General features: G+C 43.2%; 1 protein-coding gene across 5 annotated transcripts in view; it reads left to right on the plus strand.

Annotated features, from left to right (window-relative positions):
- The first annotated feature begins 2884 nt into the window (after positions 1–2884).
- Positions 2885–24499, plus strand: part of LOC142202305 (uncharacterized) — a 44212-nt gene continuing 22597 nt past the window's right edge. For 3 of the 5 annotated variants that reach the window (XM_075272365.1, XM_075272368.1, XM_075272369.1), the window contains exons 1-2: positions 2885–2977; positions 15047–15440. In XM_075272365.1, the coding sequence (XP_075128466.1) occupies positions 15092–15440 (349 nt within the window). In that variant the 5' untranslated portion in view covers positions 2885–2977; positions 15047–15091. The other 2 variants (XM_075272366.1, XM_075272367.1) reach the window with 2 other exon arrangements.

Consider the following 24499-nt stretch of genomic DNA (forward strand, 5'->3'; position numbering starts at 1 on the left):
GTGTGTGGTACGTGTGCTCCATAGTGTGAGGTACAGGTGTAGTGTGAGGTACGTGTGCGGTATAGTGTGAGGTACAGGTGTAGTGTGTGGTACGTGTGTCCCATAGTGTGAGGTACAGGTGTAGTGTGTGGTACGTGTGCGGTATAGTGTGAGGTACAGGTATAGTGTGTGGTATGTGTGCTCCATAGTGTGAGGTACAGGTGTAGTGTGTGGTACGTGTGCTCCATAGTGTGAGGTACAGGTGTAGTGTGTGGTACGTGTGCTCCATAGTGTGAGGTACAGGTATAGTGTGTGGTATGTGTGCGGTATAGTGTGAGGTACAGGTGTGGTGTGTGGTACGTGTGTCCCATAGTGTGAGGTACAGGTGTAGTGTGCGGTACGTGTGTCCCATAGTGTGAGGTACAGGTGTAGTGTGCGGTACGTGTGCGGTATAGTGTGAGGTACAGGTGTAGTGTGTGGTACGTGTGCTCCATAGTGTGAGGTACAGGTGTAGTGTGCGGTACGTGTGCGGTATAGTGTGAGGTACAGGTGTAGTGTGTGGTACGTGTGCGGTATAGTGTGAGGTACAGGTGTAGTGTGCGGTACGTGTGCGGTATAGTGTGAGGTACAGGTGTAGTGTGTGGTACGTGTGCTCCATAGTGTGAGGTACAGGTGTGGTGTGTGGTATGTGTGCGGTATAGTGTGAGGTACAGGTGTGGTGTGTGGTATGTGTGCGGTATAGTGTGAGGTACAGGTGTAGTGTGTGGTACGTGTGTCCCATAGTGTGAGGTACAGGTGTAGTGTGTGGTACGTGTGCGGTATAGTGTGAGGTACAGGTGTAGTGTGTGGTATGTGTGCGGTATAGTGTGAGGTACAGGTGTAGTGTGTGGTATGTGTGCTCCATAGTGTGAGGTACAGGTGTAGTGTGTGGTATGTGTGCGGTATAGTGTGAGGTACAGGTGTAGTGTGTGGTACGTGTGTCCCATAGTGTGAGGTACAGGTGTAGTGTGTGATACGTGTGCGGTATAGTGTGAGGTACAGGTGTAGTGTGCGGTACGTGTGTCCCATAGTGTTGTGTACAGGTGTAGTGTGCGGTACGTGTGTCCCATAGTGTGAGGTACAGGTGTAGTGTGTGGTACGTGTGCGGTATAGTGTGAGGTACAGGTGTGGTGTGTGGTACGTGTGTCCCATAGTGTGAGGTACAGGTGTAGTGTGTGGTATGTGTGCTCCATAGTGTGAGGTACAGGTGTAGTGTGTGGTATGTGTGCGGTATAGTGTGAGGTACAGGTGTAGTGTGCGGTACGTGTGTCCCATAGTGTGAGGTACAGGTGTAGTGTGTGGTATGTGTGCTCCATAGTGTGAGGTACAGGTGTAGTGTGCGGTACGTGTGTCCCATAGTGTGAGGTACAGGTGTAGTGTGCGGTACGTGTGTCCCATAGTGTGAGGTACAGGTGTAGTGTGTGGTATGTGTGCTCCATAGTGTGAGGTACAGGTGTAGTGTGCGGTACGTGTGTCCCATAGTGTGAGGTACAGGTGTAGTGTGTGGTATGTGTGCTCCATAGTGTGAGGTACAGGTGTAGTGTGCGGTACGTGTGTCCCATAGTGTGAGGTACAGGTGTAGTGTGTGATACGTGTGCGGTATAGTGTGAGGTACAGGTGTAGTGTGTGGTACGTGTGTCCCATAGTGTTGTGTACAGGTGTAGTGTGCGGTACGTGTGTCCCATAGTGTGAGGTACAGGTGTAGTGTGTGATACGTGTGCGGTATAGTGTGAGGTACAGGTGTAGTGTGCGGTACGTGTGTCCCATAGTGTTGTGTACAGGTGTAGTGTGCGGTACGTGTGTCCCATAGTGTTGTGTACAGGTGTAGTGTGCGGTACGTGTGTCCCATAGTGTTGTGTACAGGTGTAGTGTGTGATACGTGTGCGGTATAGTGTGAGGTACAGGTGTAGTGTGTGGTACGTGTGTCCCATAGTGTTGTGTACAGGTGTAGTGTGTGATACGTGTGCGGTATAGTGTGAGGTACAGGTGTAGTGTGTGATACGTGTGTCCCATAGTGTGAGGTACAGGTGTAGTGTGCGGTACGTGTGTCCCATAGTGTTGTGTACAGGTGTAGTGTGCGGTACGTGTGTCCCATAGTGTGAGGTACAGGTGTAGTGTGCGGTACGTGTGTCCCATAGTGTTGTGTACAGGTGTAGTGTGCGGTACGTGTGTCCCATAGTGTTGTGTACAGGTGTAGTGTGCGGTACGTGTGTCCCATAGTGTTGTGTACAGGTGTAGTGTGCGGTACGTGTGTCCCATAGTGTTGTGTACAGGTGTAGTGTGCGGTACGTGTGTCCCATAGTGTTGTGTACAGGTGTAGTGTGCGGTACGTGTGTCCCATAGTGTTGTGTACAGTCACCTGCTCTGCCTCCTATTGCTCACCAATATTTTGGGCTGTAACTAGAGGGGCTGCAGGTGGAGCCAATTACTGTAGCCAATCAGGTCATTGCTTATATTACTATAGCCCAGGTGTTTCTCACTGTAACCAATCAGATTGTGGCTTACATCTTCTAACTTACGCTGCAGATATTAAAGCTGGGCTCCGATTGGTTGCTATGGGGAACACCTGCAATACAGAAGTGAAAGCTGAGCTGTGATTGGTTGTCATTGGTAACGTTCTCACTAAAGTAGGCAGATAGTGCGGCACAGGTGACGCAGTGGAGGCGGGTGCTGTGTATACAGAGCGGTTACATGGCGTGTACACTGCGGCAGTACCGCCCGCTCCCCCGGTACCGGATTATCAGCCCCGCCTGCCCGGCTATTCACAGGATTTGAGAGAGGGAGAACAATAGCGGGGGCCCCGCCCTCTCCACCTCCTCCCTGTCAGGCTCCGCCCCCTCCCCGCCCCCGCTGCTGGCTCGTACAGACGGCGCTGCTCCGGGTGTGCGGCTTCCTGTGTGCGGCGGAGACCGGGGATGTGCTGAGGGGAGACGGAGCGGCGGAGGGAGCGGATCAGTGTGTGAGTAACCGGGAATTCCTGCACCGTCACTGACGTCATCACCGGGAGGATAGAGACTGACCTGCTGACATCACAGCCGTATAATGACCTGTAATACCCCGTGACGTCACTGTATGTGATATATAATGAGGTATAATACCCCGTGACGTCACTGTATGTGATATATAATGAGGTATAATACCTGGTGATATCACTGTATATAATATATAATGAGGTATAATACCCCGTGACGTCACTGTATGTGATATATAATGAGGTATAATACCTGGTGATATCACTGTATATAATATATAATGAAGTATAATACCTGGTGATATCACTGTATATAATATATAATGAGGTATAATACCTGGTGATATCACTGTATATAATATATAATGAGGTATAATACCTGATGATATCACTGTATATAATATATAATGAGGTATAATACCCGGTGATATCACTGTATATATAATATATAATGAGGTATAATACCTGGTGATATCACTGTATATAATATATAATGAGGTATAATACCCGGTGATATCACTGTATATAATATATAATGAAGTATAATACCTGGTGATATCACTGTATATAATATATAATGAGGTATAATACCTGGTGATATCACTGTATATATAATATATAATGAGGTATAATACCTGGTGATATCACTGTATATAATATATAATGAAGTATAATACCTGGTGATATCACTGTATATAATATATAATGAGGTATAATACCTGGTGATATCACTGTATATAATATATAATGAAGTATAATACCTGGTGATATCACTGTATATAATATATAATGAGGTATAATACCTGGTGATATCACTGTATATATAATATATAATGAGGTATAATACCTGGTGATATCACTGTATATAATATATAATGAGGTATAATACCTGGTGATATTGTATATAATATATAATGAAGTATAATACCTGGTGATATCATTGTATATAATATATAATGAGGTATAATACCCGGTGATATCACTGTATATAATATATAATGAGGTATAATACCCGGTGATATCACTGTATATAATATATAACGAGGTATAATACCAGGTGATATCACTGTATATAATATATAATGAGGTATAATACCCGGTGATATCACTGTATATATAATATATAATGAGGTATAATACCCGGTGATATCACTGTATATAATATATAACGAGGTATAATACCAGGTGATATCACTGTATATAATATATAATGAGGTATAATACCCGGTGATATCACTGTATATAATATATAATGAGGTATAATACCTGGTGATATCACTGTATATAATATATAATGAGGTATAATACCCGGTGATATCATTGTATATATAATATATAATGAGGTATAATACCAGGTGATATCACTGTATATAATATATAATGAGGTATAATACCTGGTGATATCACTGTATATAATATATAATGAGGTATAATACCCGGTGATATCATTGTATATATAATATATAATGAGGTATAATACCAGGTGATATCACTGTATATAATATATAACGAGGTATAATACCAGGTGATATCACTGTATATAATATATAAAGAGGTATAATACCCGGTGATATCACTGTATATAATATATAATGAGGAATAATACCCGGTGATATCATTGTATATAATATATAATGAGGTATAATACCCGGTGATATCACTGTATATATAATATATAATGAGGTATAATTCCAGGTGATATCACTGTATATAATATATAATGAGGTATAATACCCGGTGATATCACTGTATATAATATATAATGAGGTATAATACCCGGTGATATCATTGTATATATAATATATAATGAGGTATAATACCAGGTGATATCACTGTATATAATATATAATAAGGTATAATACGTGGTGATATCACTGTATATATAATATATAATGAGGTATAATACCCGGTGATACCACTGTATATAATATATAATGAGGTATAATACCCGGTGATATCACTGTATATAATATATAATGAGGTATAATACCTGGTGATATCACTGTATATATAATATATAATGAGGTATAATACCCGGTGATATCACTGTATATATAATATATAATGAGGTATAATACCCGGTGATATCACTGTATATAATATATAATGAGGTATAATACCTGGTGATATCATTGTATATAATATATAACGAGGTATAATACCCCGTGACGTCACTGTATGTGATATATAATGAGGTATAATACCCGGTGATATCACTGTATATATAATATATAATGAGGTATAATACCCGGTGATATCATTGTATATATAATATATAATGAGGTATAATACCCGGTGATATCACTGTATATAATATATAATGAGGTATAATACCTGGTGATTACTGTATATAATATATAATGAGGTATAATACCCGGTGATATCACTGTATATAATATATAATGAGGTATAATACCCGGTGATATCTCTGTATATAATATATAATGAGGTATAATACCTGGTGATATCACTGTATATAATATATAATGAGGTATAATACCTGGTGATATCACTGTATATAATATATAATGAGGTATAATACCTGGTGATTACTGTATATAATATATAATGAGGTATAATACCTGGTGATATCACTGTATATATAATATATAATGAGGTATAATACCCGGTGATATCATTGTATATAATATATAATGAGGTATAATACCTGGTGATTACTGTATATAATATATAATGAGGTATAATACCCGGTGATATCACTGTATATATAATATATAACGAGGTATAATACCCGGTGATATCATTGTATATAATATATAATGAGGTATAATACCTGGTGATTACTGTATATAATATATAATGAGGTATAATACCCGGTGATATCACTGTATATAATATATAATGAGGTATAATACCCGGTGATATCACTGTATATAATATATAATGAGGTATAATACCCGGTGATATCACTGTATATAATATATAATGAGGTATAATACCCGGTGATATCACTGTATATAATATATAATGAGGTATAATACCCGGTGATATCACTGTATATAATATATAATGAGGTATAATACCTGGTGATTACTGTATATAATATATAATGAGGTATAATACCCGGTGATATCACTGTATATAATATATAATGAGGTATAATACCCGGTGATATCACTGTATATAATATATAATGAGGTATAATACCCGGTGATATCACTGTATATAATATATAATGAGGTATAATACCCGGTGATATCACTGTATATAATATATAATGAGGTATAATACCCGGTGATATCACTGTATATAATATATAATGAGGTATAATACCCGGTGATATCACTGTATATAATATATAATGAGGTATAATACCCGGTGATATCACTGTATATAATATATAATGAGGTATAATACCTGGTGATTACTGTATATAATATATAATGAGGTATAATACCCGGTGATATCACTGTATATATAATATATAATGAGGTATAATACCCGGTGATATCACTGTATATAATATATAATGAGGTATAATACCCGGTGATATCATTGTATATAATATATAATGAGGTATAATACCCGGTGATATCACTGTATATAATGAGGTATAATACCCGGTGATATCATTGTATATAATATATAATGAGGTATAATACCCGGTGATATCACTGTATATATAATATATAATGAGGTATAATACCCGGTGATATCACTGTATGTAATATATAATGAGGTATAATACCTGGTGATTACTGTATATAATATATAATGAGGTATAATACCCGGTGATATCACTGTATATAATATATAATGAGGTATAATACCCGGTGATATCACTGTATATATAATATATAATGAGGTATAATACCCGGTGATATCACTGTATATAATATATAATGAGGTATAATACCTGGTGATTACTGTATATAATATATAATGAGGTAGAATACCCGGTGATATCACTGTATATGATATATAATGAGGTATAATACCCGGTGATATCACTGTATATAATATATAATGAGGTATAATACCCGGTGATATCACTGTATATAATATATAATGAGGTATAATACCCGGTGATATCACTGTATATAATATATAATGAGGTATAATACCCGGTGATATCACTGTATATATAATATATAATGAGGTATAATACCCGGTGATACCACTGTATATAATATATAATGAGGTATAATACCTGGTGATATCACTGTGTATAATATATAATGAGGTATAATACCTGGTGATATCACTGTATATAATATATAATGAGTTATAATACCCGGTGATATCACTGTATATAATATATAATGAGGTATAATACCCGGTGACGTCACTGTATGTGATATATAATGAGGTATAATACCCGGTGATATCACTGTATATAATATATAATGAGGTATAATACCTGGTGATATCACTGTATATAATATATAATGAGGTATAATACCCGGTGATATCACTGTATATAATGAGGTATAACACCCGGTGATTTCACTGTATATAATATATAATGAGGTATAATACCCGGTGATATCACTGTATATAATATATAATAAGGTATAATACCTGGTGATATCACTGTATATAATATATAATGAGGTATAATACCCGGTGATATCACTGTATATATAATATATAATGAGGTATAATACCTGGTGATATCACTGTATATATAATGAGGTATAATACCTGGTGATATCACTGTATATAATATATAATGAGGTATAATACCCGGTGATATCACTGTATATATAATATATAATGAGGTATAATACCCGGTGATATCACTGTATATATAATATATAATGAGGTATAATACCCGGTGATATCACTGTATGTAATATATAATGAGGTATAATACCCGGTGATATCACTGTATATAATATATAATGAGGTATAATACCTGGTGATATCACTGTATATAATATATAATGAGGTATAATACCCGGTGATATCACTGTATATAATGAGGTATAACACCCGGTGATTTCACTGTATATAATATATAATGAGGTATAATACCCGGTGATATCACTGTATATAATATATAATGAGGTATAATACCTGGTGATATCACTGTATATAATATATAATGAGGTATAATACCCGGTGATATCACTGTATATATAATATATAATGAGGTATAATACCTGGTGATATCACTGTATATATAATGAGGTATAATACCTGGTGATATCACTGTATATAATATATAATGAGGTATAATACCCGGTGATATCACTGTATATATAATATATAATGAGGTATAATACCCGGTGATATCACTGTATATATAATATATAATGAGGTATAATACCCGGTGATATCATTGTATATATAATATATAATGAGGTATAATACCCGGTGATATCACTGTATATAATATATAATGAGGTATAATACCTGGTGATTACTGTATATAATATATAATGAGGTATAATACCCGGTGATATCACTGTATATAATATATAATGAGGTATAATACCCGGTGATATCTCTGTATATAATATATAATGAGGTATAATACCTGGTGATATCACTGTATATAATATATAATGAGGTATAATACCTGGTGATATCACTGTATATAATATATAATGAGGTATAATACCTGGTGATTACTGTATATAATATATAATGAGGTATAATACCTGGTGATATCACTGTATATATAATATATAATGAGGTATAATACCCGGTGATATCATTGTATATAATATATAATGAGGTATAATACCTGGTGATTACTGTATATAATATATAATGAGGTATAATACCCGGTGATATCACTGTATATATAATATATAACGAGGTATAATACCCGGTGATATCATTGTATATAATATATAATGAGGTATAATACCTGGTGATTACTGTATATAATATATAATGAGGTATAATACCCGGTGATATCACTGTATATAATATATAATGAGGTATAATACCCGGTGATATCACTGTATATAATATATAATGAGGTATAATACCCGGTGATATCACTGTATATAATATATAATGAGGTATAATACCCGGTGATATCACTGTATATAATATATAATGAGGTATAATACCCGGTGATATCACTGTATATAATATATAATGAGGTATAATACCTGGTGATTACTGTATATAATATATAATGAGGTATAATACCCGGTGATATCACTGTATATAATATATAATGAGGTATAATACCCGGTGATATCACTGTATATAATATATAATGAGGTATAATACCCGGTGATATCACTGTATATAATATATAATGAGGTATAATACCCGGTGATATCACTGTATATAATATATAATGAGGTATAATACCCGGTGATATCACTGTATATAATATATAATGAGGTATAATACCCGGTGATATCACTGTATATAATATATAATGAGGTATAATACCCGGTGATATCACTGTATATAATATATAATGAGGTATAATACCTGGTGATTACTGTATATAATATATAATGAGGTATAATACCCGGTGATATCACTGTATATATAATATATAATGAGGTATAATACCCGGTGATATCACTGTATATAATATATAATGAGGTATAATACCCGGTGATATCATTGTATATAATATATAATGAGGTATAATACCCGGTGATATCACTGTATATAATGAGGTATAATACCCGGTGATATCATTGTATATAATATATAATGAGGTATAATACCCGGTGATATCACTGTATATATAATATATAATGAGGTATAATACCCGGTGATATCACTGTATGTAATATATAATGAGGTATAATACCTGGTGATTACTGTATATAATATATAATGAGGTATAATACCCGGTGATATCACTGTATATAATATATAATGAGGTATAATACCCGGTGATATCACTGTATATATAATATATAATGAGGTATAATACCCGGTGATATCACTGTATATAATATATAATGAGGTATAATACCTGGTGATTACTGTATATAATATATAATGAGGTAGAATACCCGGTGATATCACTGTATATGATATATAATGAGGTATAATACCCGGTGATATCACTGTATATAATATATAATGAGGTATAATACCCGGTGATATCACTGTATATAATATATAATGAGGTATAATACCCGGTGATATCACTGTATATAATATATAATGAGGTATAATACCCGGTGATATCACTGTATATATAATATATAATGAGGTATAATACCCGGTGATACCACTGTATATAATATATAATGAGGTATAATACCTGGTGATATCACTGTGTATAATATATAATGAGGTATAATACCTGGTGATATCACTGTATATAATATATAATGAGTTATAATACCCGGTGATATCACTGTATATAATATATAATGAGGTATAATACCCGGTGACGTCACTGTATGTGATATATAATGAGGTATAATACCCGGTGATATCACTGTATATAATATATAATGAGGTATAATACCTGGTGATATCACTGTATATAATATATAATGAGGTATAATACCCGGTGATATCACTGTATATAATGAGGTATAACACCCGGTGATTTCACTGTATATAATATATAATGAGGTATAATACCCGGTGATATCACTGTATATAATATATAATAAGGTATAATACCTGGTGATATCACTGTATATAATATATAATGAGGTATAATACCCGGTGATATCACTGTATATATAATATATAATGAGGTATAATACCTGGTGATATCACTGTATATATAATGAGGTATAATACCTGGTGATATCACTGTATATAATATATAATGAGGTATAATACCCGGTGATATCACTGTATATATAATATATAATGAGGTATAATACCCGGTGATATCACTGTATATATAATATATAATGAGGTATAATACCCGGTGATATCACTGTATGTAATATATAATGAGGTATAATACCCGGTGATATCACTGTATATAATATATAATGAGGTATAATACCTGGTGATATCACTGTATATAATATATAATGAGGTATAATACCCGGTGATATCACTGTATATAATGAGGTATAACACCCGGTGATTTCACTGTATATAATATATAATGAGGTATAATACCCGGTGATATCACTGTATATAATATATAATGAGGTATAATACCTGGTGATATCACTGTATATAATATATAATGAGGTATAATACCCGGTGATATCACTGTATATATAATATATAATGAGGTATAATACCTGGTGATATCACTGTATATATAATGAGGTATAATACCTGGTGATATCACTGTATATAATATATAATGAGGTATAATACCCGGTGATATCACTGTATATATAATATATAATGAGGTATAATACCCGGTGATATCACTGTATATATAATATATAATGAGGTATAATACCCGGTGATATCACTGTATGTAATATATAATGAGGTATAATACCCGGTGATATCACTGTATATAATATATAATGAGGTATAATACCCGGTGATATCACTGTATGTAATATAGAATGAGGTATAATACCCGTTGATAACACTGTATATATTAGGTGATAACACTGTGTATAACAACATAAAACATATAAATCTTTATTACTGTCTCCTTTCTCTGTGTATTACACCCTGATCTCCCCTCTCTGTTCTCTGTCTCCTATGTCTGTATATTCTCCCTAGACTCTCCTCTCTCTGTATATTACACCCTGGGCTCTACTCTCTCTGTATGTGACACCCCGGGCTCTCCTCTCTCTGTATATGACACACCGGGCTCTCCTCTTTCTGTATATGATACCCCGGGCTCTCCTCTCTCTGTATATTACACCCCGGGTTCTCCTCTCTCTGTATATTACACTCCGGGCTCTCCTCTCTCTGTATATTACACCCCGGGCTCTCCTCTCTCTGTATATGATACCCCGGGCTCTGGTCCCTCTGTATATTACTTCCCAGGCTCTCCTCTCTCTGTATATTACACCCCGGGCTCTCCTCTCTCTGTATATTACACCCCGGGTTCTCCTCTCTCTGTATATTACACCCCGGGCTCTCGTCTCTCTGTATATTACACCCCAGGCTCTCCTTTCTCTGTATATTACACCCCGGGTTCTCCTCTCTCTGTATATTACACCCCGGCTCTGGTCCCTCTGTATATTACACCCCGGGCTCTCCTCTCTCTGTATATTACACCCCGGCTCTGGTCCCTCTGTATATTACATCCCAGGCTCTCCTCTCTCTGTATATTACACCCCGGGCTCTCCTCTCTCTGTATATTACACCCCGGGTTCTCCTCTCTCTGTATATTACACCCCGGGCTCTCGTCTCTCTGTATATTACACCCCAGGCTCTCCTTTCTCTGTATATTACACCCCGGGTTCTCCTCTCTCTGTATATTACACCCCGGCTCTGGTCCCTCTGTATATTACACCCCGGGCTCTCCTCTCTCTGTATATTCCACCCCGGCTCTGGTCCCTCTGTATATTACACCCCAGGCTCTCCTCTCTCAGTATATTACACCCTGAGCTCTCCTCTCTCTGTATATTTCACCCCGGGCTCTTGTCCCTCTGTGTATTACACCCCAGGCTCTCCTTTCTCTGTATATTACACTCCGGGCTCTCCTCTCTCTGTATATTACACTCCGGGCTCTCCTCTCTCTGTATATTACACCCCGGGCTCTCCTCTCTCTGTATATGATACCCCGGGCTCTCCTCTCTCTGTATATGATACCCCGGGCTCTCCTCTCTCTGTATATTACACCCCGGGTTCTCCTCTCTCTGTATATTACTTCCCAGGCTCTCCTCTCTCTGTATATTACACCCCAGGCTCTCCTTTCTCTGTATATTACACCCCGGGTTCTCCTCTCTCTGTATTTTACACTCCGGGCTCTCCTCTCTCTGTATATTACACCCTGGGCTCTCGTCTCTCTGTATATTACACCCCGGGCTCTCGTCTCTCTGTATATTACACCCCGGGCTCTCCTCTCTCTGTATATTACACCCCGGGCTCTCCTCTCTCTGTATATTACACCCCGGGTTCTCCTCTCTCTGTATATTACACCCCGGGCTCTCGTCTCTCTGTATATTACACCCCAGGCTCTCCTTTCTCTGTATATTACACCCCGGGTTCTCCTCTCTCTGTATATTACACCCCGGCTCTGGTCCCTCTGTATATTACACCCCGGGCTCTCCTCTCTCTGTATATTCCACCCCGGCTCTGGTCCCTCTGTATATTACACCCCAGGCTCTCCTCTCTCAGTATATTACACCCTGAGCTCTCCTCTCTCTGTATATTTCACCCCGGGCTCTTGTCCCTCTGTGTATTACACCCCAGGCTCTCCTTTCTCTGTATATTACACTCCGGGCTCTCCTCTCTCTGTATATTACACTCCGGGCTCTCCTCTCTCTGTATATTACACCCCGGGCTCTCCTCTCTCTGTATATGATACCCCGGGCTCTCCTCTCTCTGTATATTACACCCCGGGTTCTCCTCTCTCTGTATATTACTTCCCAGGCTCTCCTCTCTCTGTATATTACACCCCGGGCTCTCCTCTCTCTGTATATTACACCCCGGGTTCTCCTCTCTCTGTATATTACACCCCGGGCTCTCCTCTCTCTGTATATTACACCCCGGGCTCTCGTCTCTCTGTATATTACACCCCAGGCTCTCCTTTCTCTGTATATTACACCCCGGGTTCTCCTCTCTCTGTATTTTACACTCCGGGCTCTCCTCTCTCTGTATATTACACCCTGGGCTCTCGTCTCTCTGTATATTACACCCCGGGCTCTCGTCTCTCTGTATATTACACCCCGGGCTCTCCTCTCTCTGTATATTACACCCCGAGCTCTCCTCTCTCTGTATATTACACCCCGGGTTCTCCTCTCTCTGTATATTACACTCCGGGCTCTCCTCTCTCTATATATTACATCCCGGGCTCTCCTCTGTCTGTATATTTCACCCCGGGCTCTTGTCCCTCTGTGTATTACACCCCAGGCTCTCCTTTCTCTGTATATTACACCCCGGGTTCTCCTCTCTCTGTATATTACACTCCGGGCTCTCCTCTCTCTGTATATAACACCCCGGGCTCTCGTCTCTCTGTATATTACACCCCGGGCTCTCCTCTCTCTGTATATTACACCCTGAGCTCTCCTCTCTCTGTATATTACACCTGGGGCTCTCCTCTCTCTGTATATTACACCCCGACTCTGGTCCCTCTGTATATTACACCCCGGGCTCTCCTCTCTCTGTATATTACACCCCGGCTCTGGTCCCTCTGTATATTACACCCCGGGCTCTCCTCTCTCTGTATATTACACCCCGGCTCTGGTCCCTCTGTATATTACACCCCGGGCTCTCCTCTCTCTGTATATTTCACCCCGGGCTCTTGTCCCTCTGTGTATTACACCCCAGGCTCTCCTTTCTCTGTATATTACACCCCGGGTTCTCCTCGCTCTGTATATTACACTCTGGGCTCTCCTCTCTCTGTATATTACACCCCGGGCTCTCCTCTCTCTGTATATTACACCCCGGCTCTGGTCCCTCTGTATATTACACCCCGGCTCTGGTCCCTCTGTATATTACACCCCGGGCTCTCCTCTCTCTCTGTATATTACACCCCGGGCTCTCCTCTCTTTGTATATTACACCCCGGCTCTGGTCCCTCTGTATATTACACCCCGGGCTCTCCTCTCTCTCTGTATATTCCACCCCGGCTCTTGTCCCTCTGTGTATTACACCCGGGTTCTCCTCTCTCTGTATATTACACCCCGGGCTCTCCTCTCTCTCTGTATATTACACCCTGGCTCTCCTCTCTCTGTATATTACACCCCGGGCTCTCCTCTCTCTGTATATTCCACCCCGGCTCTGGTCCCTCTGTATATTACACGCCCTTATTATCTGGAGGAAGCTCGGCACTTCCCACACGTCAGGCACTTCCACATCCTGCTCTGTCCTGATAACTCCTCGGCCGCTCCTGGCTGTTTTGGGGGAGGGGCTCTGTCCAGATGGTTTCTATATTGTGACTCCGCCCTCCTTGCTGTAATAAGGATTGTTATATTGTGACTCCGCCCTCCCTCTGTCTTTGATGATGTCATCTTGTCTTAGTTGTTTCTCATTGGCTCCTCCTTTCTTGCAGATTCCTCGATGATGTCATCTGCTGCACTCTGACCACACCGCCGCCATGTCAGCCACCGATACGCTGCCACCTCCCATCCCTCTCTCCCAGAAGCCTGTGCGTATTATAAAAGCCAGACCTCCAAACCGGCCTCCGCCTCACCTGCCCCCAAAGCCTCCTCAGAAGCCTCCGCCGTGCCCCCAGAATGCTCCGGAGCCCTACCCGGAACCCAGTGGCGAGTCTGCAACGTCCGGGGTGTGCGTGAAGAAGATCGCTGGCCTCTTCCAGAAGGATCCAGGAGGGGGCGGCAGCGAGGATCTTCAGCCTCGGTTACCTCCAAAACCAAAGGAGGAGAAGGCGCCGGCGAGCACTGAGAACAAGTCAGAAGTGGAGGAGGAGCCAAAGTGCCCGCCACGTGAGTATCTGCTGCTCAGGACGTAACACGGGGGCGCAGTCTGCGGACATCAGGCGACACGTCCTCCATTCCTGTCATTTTTTTTTAGAGGGTTTAACCTGAAGTGTCAGAAATTCCTTTCCGCCATTTGCAGGTGTGACCTGAGGCTCCGCCCACTGACCTATTTACAGACTGTGACCGTCCACTGGGCGTGTCCTGTGTCATTGTATCGCCCCAGGGCGGCACCTGAGGGTGTGATGTGCTGCAGTGTAAACATGTTATACTTACATGGTGGAACGTGCAGCCAATACCCAAAGATAGATAAAACCGCGCGGCCGCCGTAGTGCGGGGCTAGTCATCAGTGTGACGTCATGTTAGTGTATGGCAGCAGCACTCCACACCCACCATGTCAGCACTGAGGTCACCAAACCCCTGCCCCTTATATCTGTGCACCCTCCTGGTAATAAGGTCACCGGTGTATCTGTGGGGCCCTCCTCATATGGTGTCAGGTCAGTACAGGGGTCAGCAGTCTTATCTATATGGGGCCAGGTCAGTACAGGGGTCAGCAGTCTTATCTATATGGTGTCAGGTCAGTACAGAGGTCAGCAGTCTTATCTATATGGTGTCAGGTCAGTACAGGGGTCAGCAGTCTTATCTATATGGTGTCAGGTCAGTACAGGGGTCAGCAGTCTTATCTATATGGTGCCAGGTCAGTACAGAGGTCAGCAGTCTTATCTATATGGTGTCAGGTCAGTACAGAGGTCAGCAGTCTTATCTATATGGTGTCAGGTCAGTACAGGGGTCAGCAGTCTTATCTATATGGGGCCAGTACAGTACAGAGGTCAGCAGTCTTATCTATATGGTGCCAGGTCAGTACAGAGGTCAGCAGTCTTATCTATATGGTGTCAGGTCAGTACAGGGGTCAGCAGTCTTATCTATATGGTGCCAGGTCAGTACAGGGGTCAGCAGTCTTATCTATATGGTGCCAGGTCAGTACAGAGGTCAGCAGTCTTATCTATATGGTGTCAGGTCAGTACAGGGGTCAGCAGTCTTATCTATATGGGGCCAGGTCAGTACAGGGGTCAGCAGTCTTATCTATATGGTGTCAGGTCAGTACAGAGGTCAGCAGTCTTATCTATATGGTGTCAGGTCAGTACAGAGGTCAGCAGTCTTATCTATATGGTGTCAGGTCAGTACAGGGGTCAGCAGTCTTATCTATATGGTGTCAGGTCAGTACAGGGGTCAGCAGTCTTATCTATATGGTGCCAGGTCAGTACAGGGGTCAGCAGTCTTATCTATATGGTGTCAGGTCAGTACAGAGGTCAGCAGTCTTATCTATATGGTGCCAGGTCAGTACAGGGGTCAGCAGTCTTATCTATATGGTGCCAGGTCAGTACAGAGGTCAGCAGTCTTATCTATATGGTGCCAGGTCAGTACAGGGGTCAGCAGTCTTATCTATATTGTGTCAGGTCAGTACAGGGGTCAGCAGTCTTATCTATATGGTGCCAGGTCAGTACAGGGGTCAGCAGTCTTATCTATATGGTGTCAGGTCAGTACAGGGGTCAGCAGTCTTATCTATATGGTGTCAGGTCAGTACAGGGGTCAGCAGTCTTATCTATATGGTGTCAGGTCAGTACAGGGGTCAGCAGTCTTATCTATATGGTGTCAGGTCAGTACAGAGGTCAGCAGTCTTATCTATATGGTGCCAGGTCAGTACAGGGGTCAGCAGTCTTATCTATATGGTGCCAGGTCAGTACAGAGGTCAGCAGTCTTATCTATATGGTGTCAGGTCAGTACAGGGGTCAGCAGTCTTATCTATATGGTGTCAGGTCAGTACAGGGGTCAGCAGTCTTATCTATATGGTGTCAGGTCAGTACAGGGGTCAGCAGTCTTATCTATATGGTGCCAGGTCAGTACAGGGGTCAGCAGTCTTATCTATATGGTGCCAGGTCAGTACAGGGGTCAGCAGTCTTATCTATATGGTGTCAGGTCAGTACAGAGGTCAGCAGTCTTATCTATATGGTGTCAGGTCAGTACAGGGGTCAGCAGTCTTATCTATATGGTGTCAGGTCAGTACAGGGGTCAGCAGTCTTATCTATATGGTGCCAGGTCAGTACAGGGGTCAGCAGTCTTATCTATATGGTGCCAGGTCAGTACAGGGGTCAGCAGTCTTATCTATATGGTGCCAGGTCAGTACAGGGGTCAGCAGTCTTATCTATATGGTGTCAGGTCAGTACAGGGGTCAGCAGTCTTATCTATATGGTGCCAGGTCAGTACAGGGGTCAGCAGTCTTATCTATATGGTGCCAGGTCAGTACAGAGGTCAGCAGTCTTATCTATATGGTGCCAGGTCAGTACAGGGGTCAGCAGTCTTATCTATATGGTGCCAGGTCAGTACAGGGGTCAGCAGTCTTATCTATATGGTGCCAGGTCAGTACAGAGGTCAGCAGTCTTATCTATATGGTGCCAGGTCAGTACAGGGGTCAGCAGTCTTATCTATATGGTGCCAGGTCAGTACAGGGGTCAGCAGTCTTATCTATATGGTGTCAGGTCAGTACAGGGGTCAGCAGTCTTATCTATATGGTGTCAGGTCAGTACAGGGGTCAGCAGTCTTATCTATATGGTGCCAGGTCAGTACAGAGGTCAGCAGTCTTATCTATATGGTGCCAGGTCAGTACAGAGGTCAGCAGTCTTATCTATATGGTGCCAGGTCAGTACAGAGGTCAGCAGTCTTATCTATATGGTGCCAGGTCAGTACAGAGGTCAGCAGTCTTATCTATATGGTGTCAGGTCAGTACAGGGGTCAGCAGTCTTATCTATATGGTGCCAGGTCAGTACAGGGGTCAGCAGTCTTATCTATATGGTGCCAGGTCAGTACAGGGGTCAGCAGTCTTATCTATATGGTGCCAGGTCAGTACAGGGGTCAGCAGTCTTATCTATATGGTGCCAGGTCAGTACAGGGGTCAGCAGTCTTATCTATATGGTGCCAGGTCAGTACAGAGGTCAGCAGTCTTATCACACACACAGTGATGTAGACCGGCAGTGAGGCATCTCGCAGTTGTCGCAGTGACAGGAGGGGGATTAACCCTTCTCTGGCTGCACAGGCTGTTTGGAGCTGTTGTCCTCTGTTATCAGCCATCATACAGTAATGAGGCCCCGCCCATGTGACTGTTGTTACTGTACACAGCAGGTGCACGGAATGTGGCGCGGTGGGTTCCTGTCCGGTTCTGCAGGTGGTCGCACCGCGTCTTGTGCTGCGGGTAAACATCAGGTGATGCCAGGACATAAATATTCTGTAAATGTGCCAGTGGCGCCCCCCTCAGGCCTGCAGGCTCTTCACATGTGCGGGTGTAGGGTAAGATGGCGGCCTCCATGTTACACGCTCCCCTGCGCTCTTAAAGGGACGGTGCTGAGGACATTTCTACTACTGAAGCCAGATTTGTGCGGTCTCCCCCTCATATATGGAGGAGGGCGGTGGTGAATATTTGAGGACTGCCCCCCCCCCCAGCTGTCCCTGACCCTCCCTGTCTATCTATAGACCTTTATACAGATCTGTCTGTATACTGTCAGCAGAGTCGGGCTCTGAAGAGTTAACCCCCCCTCTCGTTTTATTTGGGAGCTGAAACCTTATCCCCTCACCCCACCCCTGGTCCCGCTGCCCTCTCCTGTCTGATATTTCACCACTACGCCCAGTGACGGCGCCGATCCTCCGAGCAGGCCGCAGACCGTGGCGAGGTACAAGAGGGACAGGAGAGCGGGGTGGCGGTACTGTCAGGGCGGTGGTCATAGAGTGATATTCCTGAAATCCTCTGTGCTGCTGACTTCGATTGCTTGTTTTGGAGGTCGGGGATTTATTAAAAACCCAAAGCTTCGTCTATCTGACAATGAGGTGGCTCCCCCTGGTGGTGGCAGGGTGTACTGCGTATATGGGAGACTTGCTGGTTGTCACTATCATTAGGACGTGTCCTGATTGTTCCCTTCTCCTGGGCCCATGTGAACGCGGCCTAAGCTCAGAGCGGATTAATAGATCACATTCCAAAGGGGATCGGCGTTACTGTGTATACGGGGGCTCTGCGGTGTATACTGGGAGTGTTACTGTGTATACTGGGGCTCTGCGGTGTATACTGGGAGTGTTACTGTGTATACTGGAGCTCTGCGGTGTATACTGGGAGTGTTACTGTGTATACTGGGGCTCTGCGGTGTATACTGGGAGTGTTACTGTGTATACTGGGGCTCTGCGGTGTATACTGGGAGTGTTACTGTGTATACGGGGGCTCTGCGGTGTATACTGGGAGTGTTACTGTGTATACTGGAGCTCTGCGGTGTATACTGGGAGTGTTACTGTGTATACGGGGGCTCTGCGGTGTATACTGGGAGTGTTACTGTGTATACGGGGGCTCTGCGGTGTATACTGGGAGTGTTACTGTGTATACTGGAGCTCTGCGGTGTATACTGGGAGTGTTACTGTGTATACGGGGGCTCTGCGGTGTATACTGGGAGTGTTACTGTGTATACGGGGGCTCTGCGGTGTATACTGGGAGTGTTACTGTGTATACTGGGGCTCTGCGGTGTATACTGGGAGTGTTACTGTGTATACTGGAGCTCTGCGGTGTATACTGGGAGTGTTACTGTGTATACTGGGGCTCTGCGGTGTATACTGGGAGTGTTACGGTGTATACGGGGGCTCTGCGGTGTATACTGGGAGTGTTACTGTGTATACTGGGGCTCTGCGGTGTATACTGGGAGTGTTACTGTGTATACTGGGGCTCTGAGGTGTATACTGGGAGTGTTACTGTGTATACTGGAGCTCTGCGGTGTATACTGGGAGGGTTACGGTGTATACGGGGGCTCTGCGGTGTATACTGGGAGTGTTACTGTGTATACGGGGGCTCTGTGGTGTATACTGGGAGTGTTACTGTGTATACTGGGGCTCTGCGGTGTATACTGGGAGTGTTACTGTGTATACGGGGGCTCTGTGGTGTATACTGGGAGTGTTACTGTGTATACTGGGGCTCTGCGGTGTATACTGGGAGTGTTACTGTGTATACGGGGGCTCTGTGGTGTATACTGGGAGTGTTACTGTGTATACTGGGGCTCTGCGGTGTATACTGGGAGTGTTACTGTGTATACTGGGGCTCTGCGGTGTATACTGGGAGTGTTACTGTGTATACTGGGGCTCTGTGGTGTATACTGGGAGTGTTACTGTGTATACTGGGGCTCTGAGGTGTATACTGGGAGTGTTACTGTGTATACGGGGGCTCTGCGGTGTATACTGGGAGTGTTACTGTGTATACTGGAGCTCTGCGGTGTATACTGGGAGTGTTACTGTGTATACTGGGGCTCTGCGGTGTATACTGGGAGTGTTACTGTGTATACGGGGGCTCTGCGGTGTATACTGGGAGTGTTACTGTGTATACTGGGGCTCTGTGGTGTATACTGGGAGTGTTACTGTGTATACTGGGGCTCTGTGGTGTATACTAGGAGTGTTACTGTGTATACTGGGGCTCTGCGGTGTATACTGGGAATGTTACTGTGTATACTGGAGCTCTGCGGTGTATACTGGGAATGTTACTGTGTATACTGGAGCTCTGCGGTGTATACTGGGAGCGTTACTGTGTATACTGGGAGGGTTACGGTGTATACTGGGAGGGTGATGGTGTATACTGGGAGTGTTACTGTGTATACGGGGGCTCTGCGGTGTATACTGGGAGTGTTACTGTGTATACTGGAGCTCTGCGGTGTATACTGGGAGTGTTACTGTGTATACTGGAGCTCTGTGGTGTATACTGGGAGTGTTACTGTGTATACTGGAGCTCTGCGGTGTATACTGGGAGTGTTACTGTGTATACTGGAGCTCTGCGGTGTATACTGGGAGTGTTACTGTGTATACTGGGGCTCTGCGGTGTATACTGGGAGTGTTACTGTGTATACTGGAGCTCTGCGGTGTATACTGGGAATGTTACTGTGTATACTGGAGCTCTGCGGTGTATACTGGGAGTGTTACTGTGTATACTGGGGCTCTGCGGTGTATACTGGGAGTGTTACTGTGTATACTGGGGCTCTGCGGTGTATACTGGGAGGGTTACTGTGTATACTGGGGCTCTGCGGTGTATACTGGGAGTGTTACTGTGTATACTGGGGCTCTGCGGTGTATACTGGGAGGGTTACGGTGTATACTGGGAGGGTGATGGTGTATACTGGGAGTGTTACTGTGTATACTGGAGCTCTGCGGTGTATACTGGGAGTGTTACTGTGTATACGGGGGCTCTGCGGTGTATACTGGGAGTGTTACTGTGTATACTGGGAGGGTGATGGTGTATACTGGAGGTCTGCTGTGTATACTGGGAGCGTTACTGTGTATACTGGAGCTCTGCGGTGTATATTGGAGCTCTGCGGTGTATACTGGGAGGGTTACTGTGTATACTGGAGCTCTGTGGTGTATACTGGGAGGGTTACTGTGTATACTGGAGCTCTGTGGTGTATACTGGGAGGGTTATGGTGTATACTGGGAGGGTTACGGTGTATACTGGGAGGGTGATGGTGTATACTGGGAGGGTTACGGTGTATACTGGGAGGGTTATGGTGTATACTGGAGCTCTGCGGTGTATACTGGGAGCGTTACTGTGTATACTGGGAGGGTTATGGTGTATACTGGGAGGGTTACGGTGTATACTGGGAGGGTGATGGTGTATACTGGGAGTGTTACTGTGTATACGGGGGCTCTGCGGTGTATACTGGGAGTGTTACTGTGTATACGGGGGCTCTGCGGTGTATACTGGGAGTGTTACTGTGTATACTGGAGCTCTGCGGTGTATACTGGGAGTGTTACTGTGTATACGGGGGCTCTGCGGTGTATACTGGGAATGTTACTGTGTATACTGGAGCTCTGCGGTGTATACTGGGAGTGTTACTGTGTATACTGGGGCTCTGCGGTGTATACTGGGAGTGTTACTGTGTATACTGGAGCTCTGCGGTGTATACTGGGAGTGTTACTGTGTATACGGGGGCTCTGCGGTGTATACTGGGAATGTTACTGTGTATACTGGAGCTCTGCGGTGTATACTGGGAGTGTTACTGTGTATACTGGGGCTCTGCGGTGTATACTGGGAGTGTTACTGTGTATACGGGGGCTCTGCGGTGTATACTGGGAGTGTTACTGTGTATACTGGAGCTCTGCGGTGTATACTGGGAGTGTTACTGTGTATACGGGGGCTCTGCGGTGTATACTGGGAATGTTACTGTGTATACTGGAGCTCTGCGGTGTATACTGGGAGTGTTACTGTGTATACTGGGGCTCTGCGGTGTATACTGGGAGTGTTACTGTGTATACTGGAGCTCTGCGGTGTATACTGGGAGTGTTACTGTGTATACTGGGAGGGTTACGGTGTATACTGGGAGGGTGATGGTGTATACTGGGAGTGTTACTGTGTATACGGGGGCTCTGCGGTGTATACTGGGAGTGTTACTGTGTATACTGGAGCTCTGCGGTGTATACTGGGAGTGTTACTGTGTATACGGGGGCTCTGCGGTGTATACTGGGAATGTTACTGTGTATACTGGAGCTCTGCGGTGTATACTGGGAGTGTTACTGTGTATACTGGGGCTCTGCGGTGTATACTGGGAGTGTTACTGTGTATACTGGAGCTCTGCGGTGTATACTGGGAGTGTTACTGTGTATACGGGGGCTCTGCGGTGTATACTGGGAATGTTACTGTGTATACTGGAGCTCTGCGGTGTATACTGGGAGTGTTACTGTGTATACTGGGGCTCTGCGGTGTATACTGGGAGTGTTACTGTGTATACTGGAGCTCTGCGGTGTATACTGGGAGTGTTACTGTGTATACGGGGGCTCTGCGGTGTATACTGGGAGTGTTACTGTGTATACTGGAGCTCTGCGGTGTATACTGGGAGTGTTACTGTGTATACGGGGGCTCTGCGGTGTATACTGGGAATGTTACTGTGTATACTGGAGCTCTGCGGTGTATACTGGGAGTGTTACTGTGTATACTGGGGCTCTGCGGTGTATACTGGGAGTGTTACTGTGTATACTGGAGCTCTGCGGTGTATACTGGGAGTGTTACTGTGTATACTGGGAGGGTTACGGTGTATACTGGGAGGGTGATGGTGTATACTGGAGGTCTGCTGTGTATACTGGGAGCGTTACTGTGTATACTGGGAGGGTTATGGTGTATACTGGAGCTCTGTGGTGTATACTGGGAGTGTTACTGTGTATACTGGGGCTCTGCGGTGTATACTGGGAGTGTTACTGTGTATACGGGGGCTCTGCGGTGTATACTGGGAATGTTACTGTGTATACTGGAGCTCTGCGGTGTATACTGGGAGTGTTACTGTGTATACTGGGGCTCTGCGGTGTATACTGGGAGTGTTACTGTGTATACGGGGGCTCTGCGGTGTATACTGGGAGTGTTACTGTGTATACTGGAGCTCTGCGGTGTATACTGGGAGTGTTACTGTGTATACGGGGGCTCTGCGGTGTATACTGGGAATGTTACTGTGTATACTGGAGCTCTGCGGTGTATACTGGGAGTGTTACTGTGTATACTGGGGCTCTGCGGTGTATACTGGGAGTGTTACTGTGTATACTGGAGCTCTGCGGTGTATACTGGGAGTGTTACTGTGTATACTGGGAGGGTTACGGTGTATACTGGGAGGGTGATGGTGTATACTGGGAGTGTTACTGTGTATACTGGGAGGGTTACGGTGTATACTGGGAGGGTGATGGTGTATACTGGGAGTGTTACTGTGTATACGGGGGCTCTGCGGTGTATACTGGGAATGTTACTGTGTATACTGGAGCTCTGCGGTGTATACTGGGAGTGTTACTGTGTATACTGGGGCTCTGCGGTGTATACTGGGAGTGTTACTGTGTATACTGGAGCTCTGCGGTGTATACTGGGAGTGTTACTGTGTATACGGGGGCTCTGCGGTGTATACTGGGAATGTTACTGTGTATACTGGAGCTCTGCGGTGTATACTGGGAGTGTTACTGTGTATACTGGGGCTCTGCGGTGTATACTGGGAGTGTTACTGTGTATACTGGAGCTCTGCGGTGTATACTGG

This window comes from Leptodactylus fuscus, chromosome 5, assembly GCF_031893055.1.
Source record: "Leptodactylus fuscus isolate aLepFus1 chromosome 5, aLepFus1.hap2, whole genome shotgun sequence".
In the NCBI taxonomy this organism is placed as follows: Eukaryota; Metazoa; Chordata; class Amphibia; order Anura; family Leptodactylidae; genus Leptodactylus; species Leptodactylus fuscus.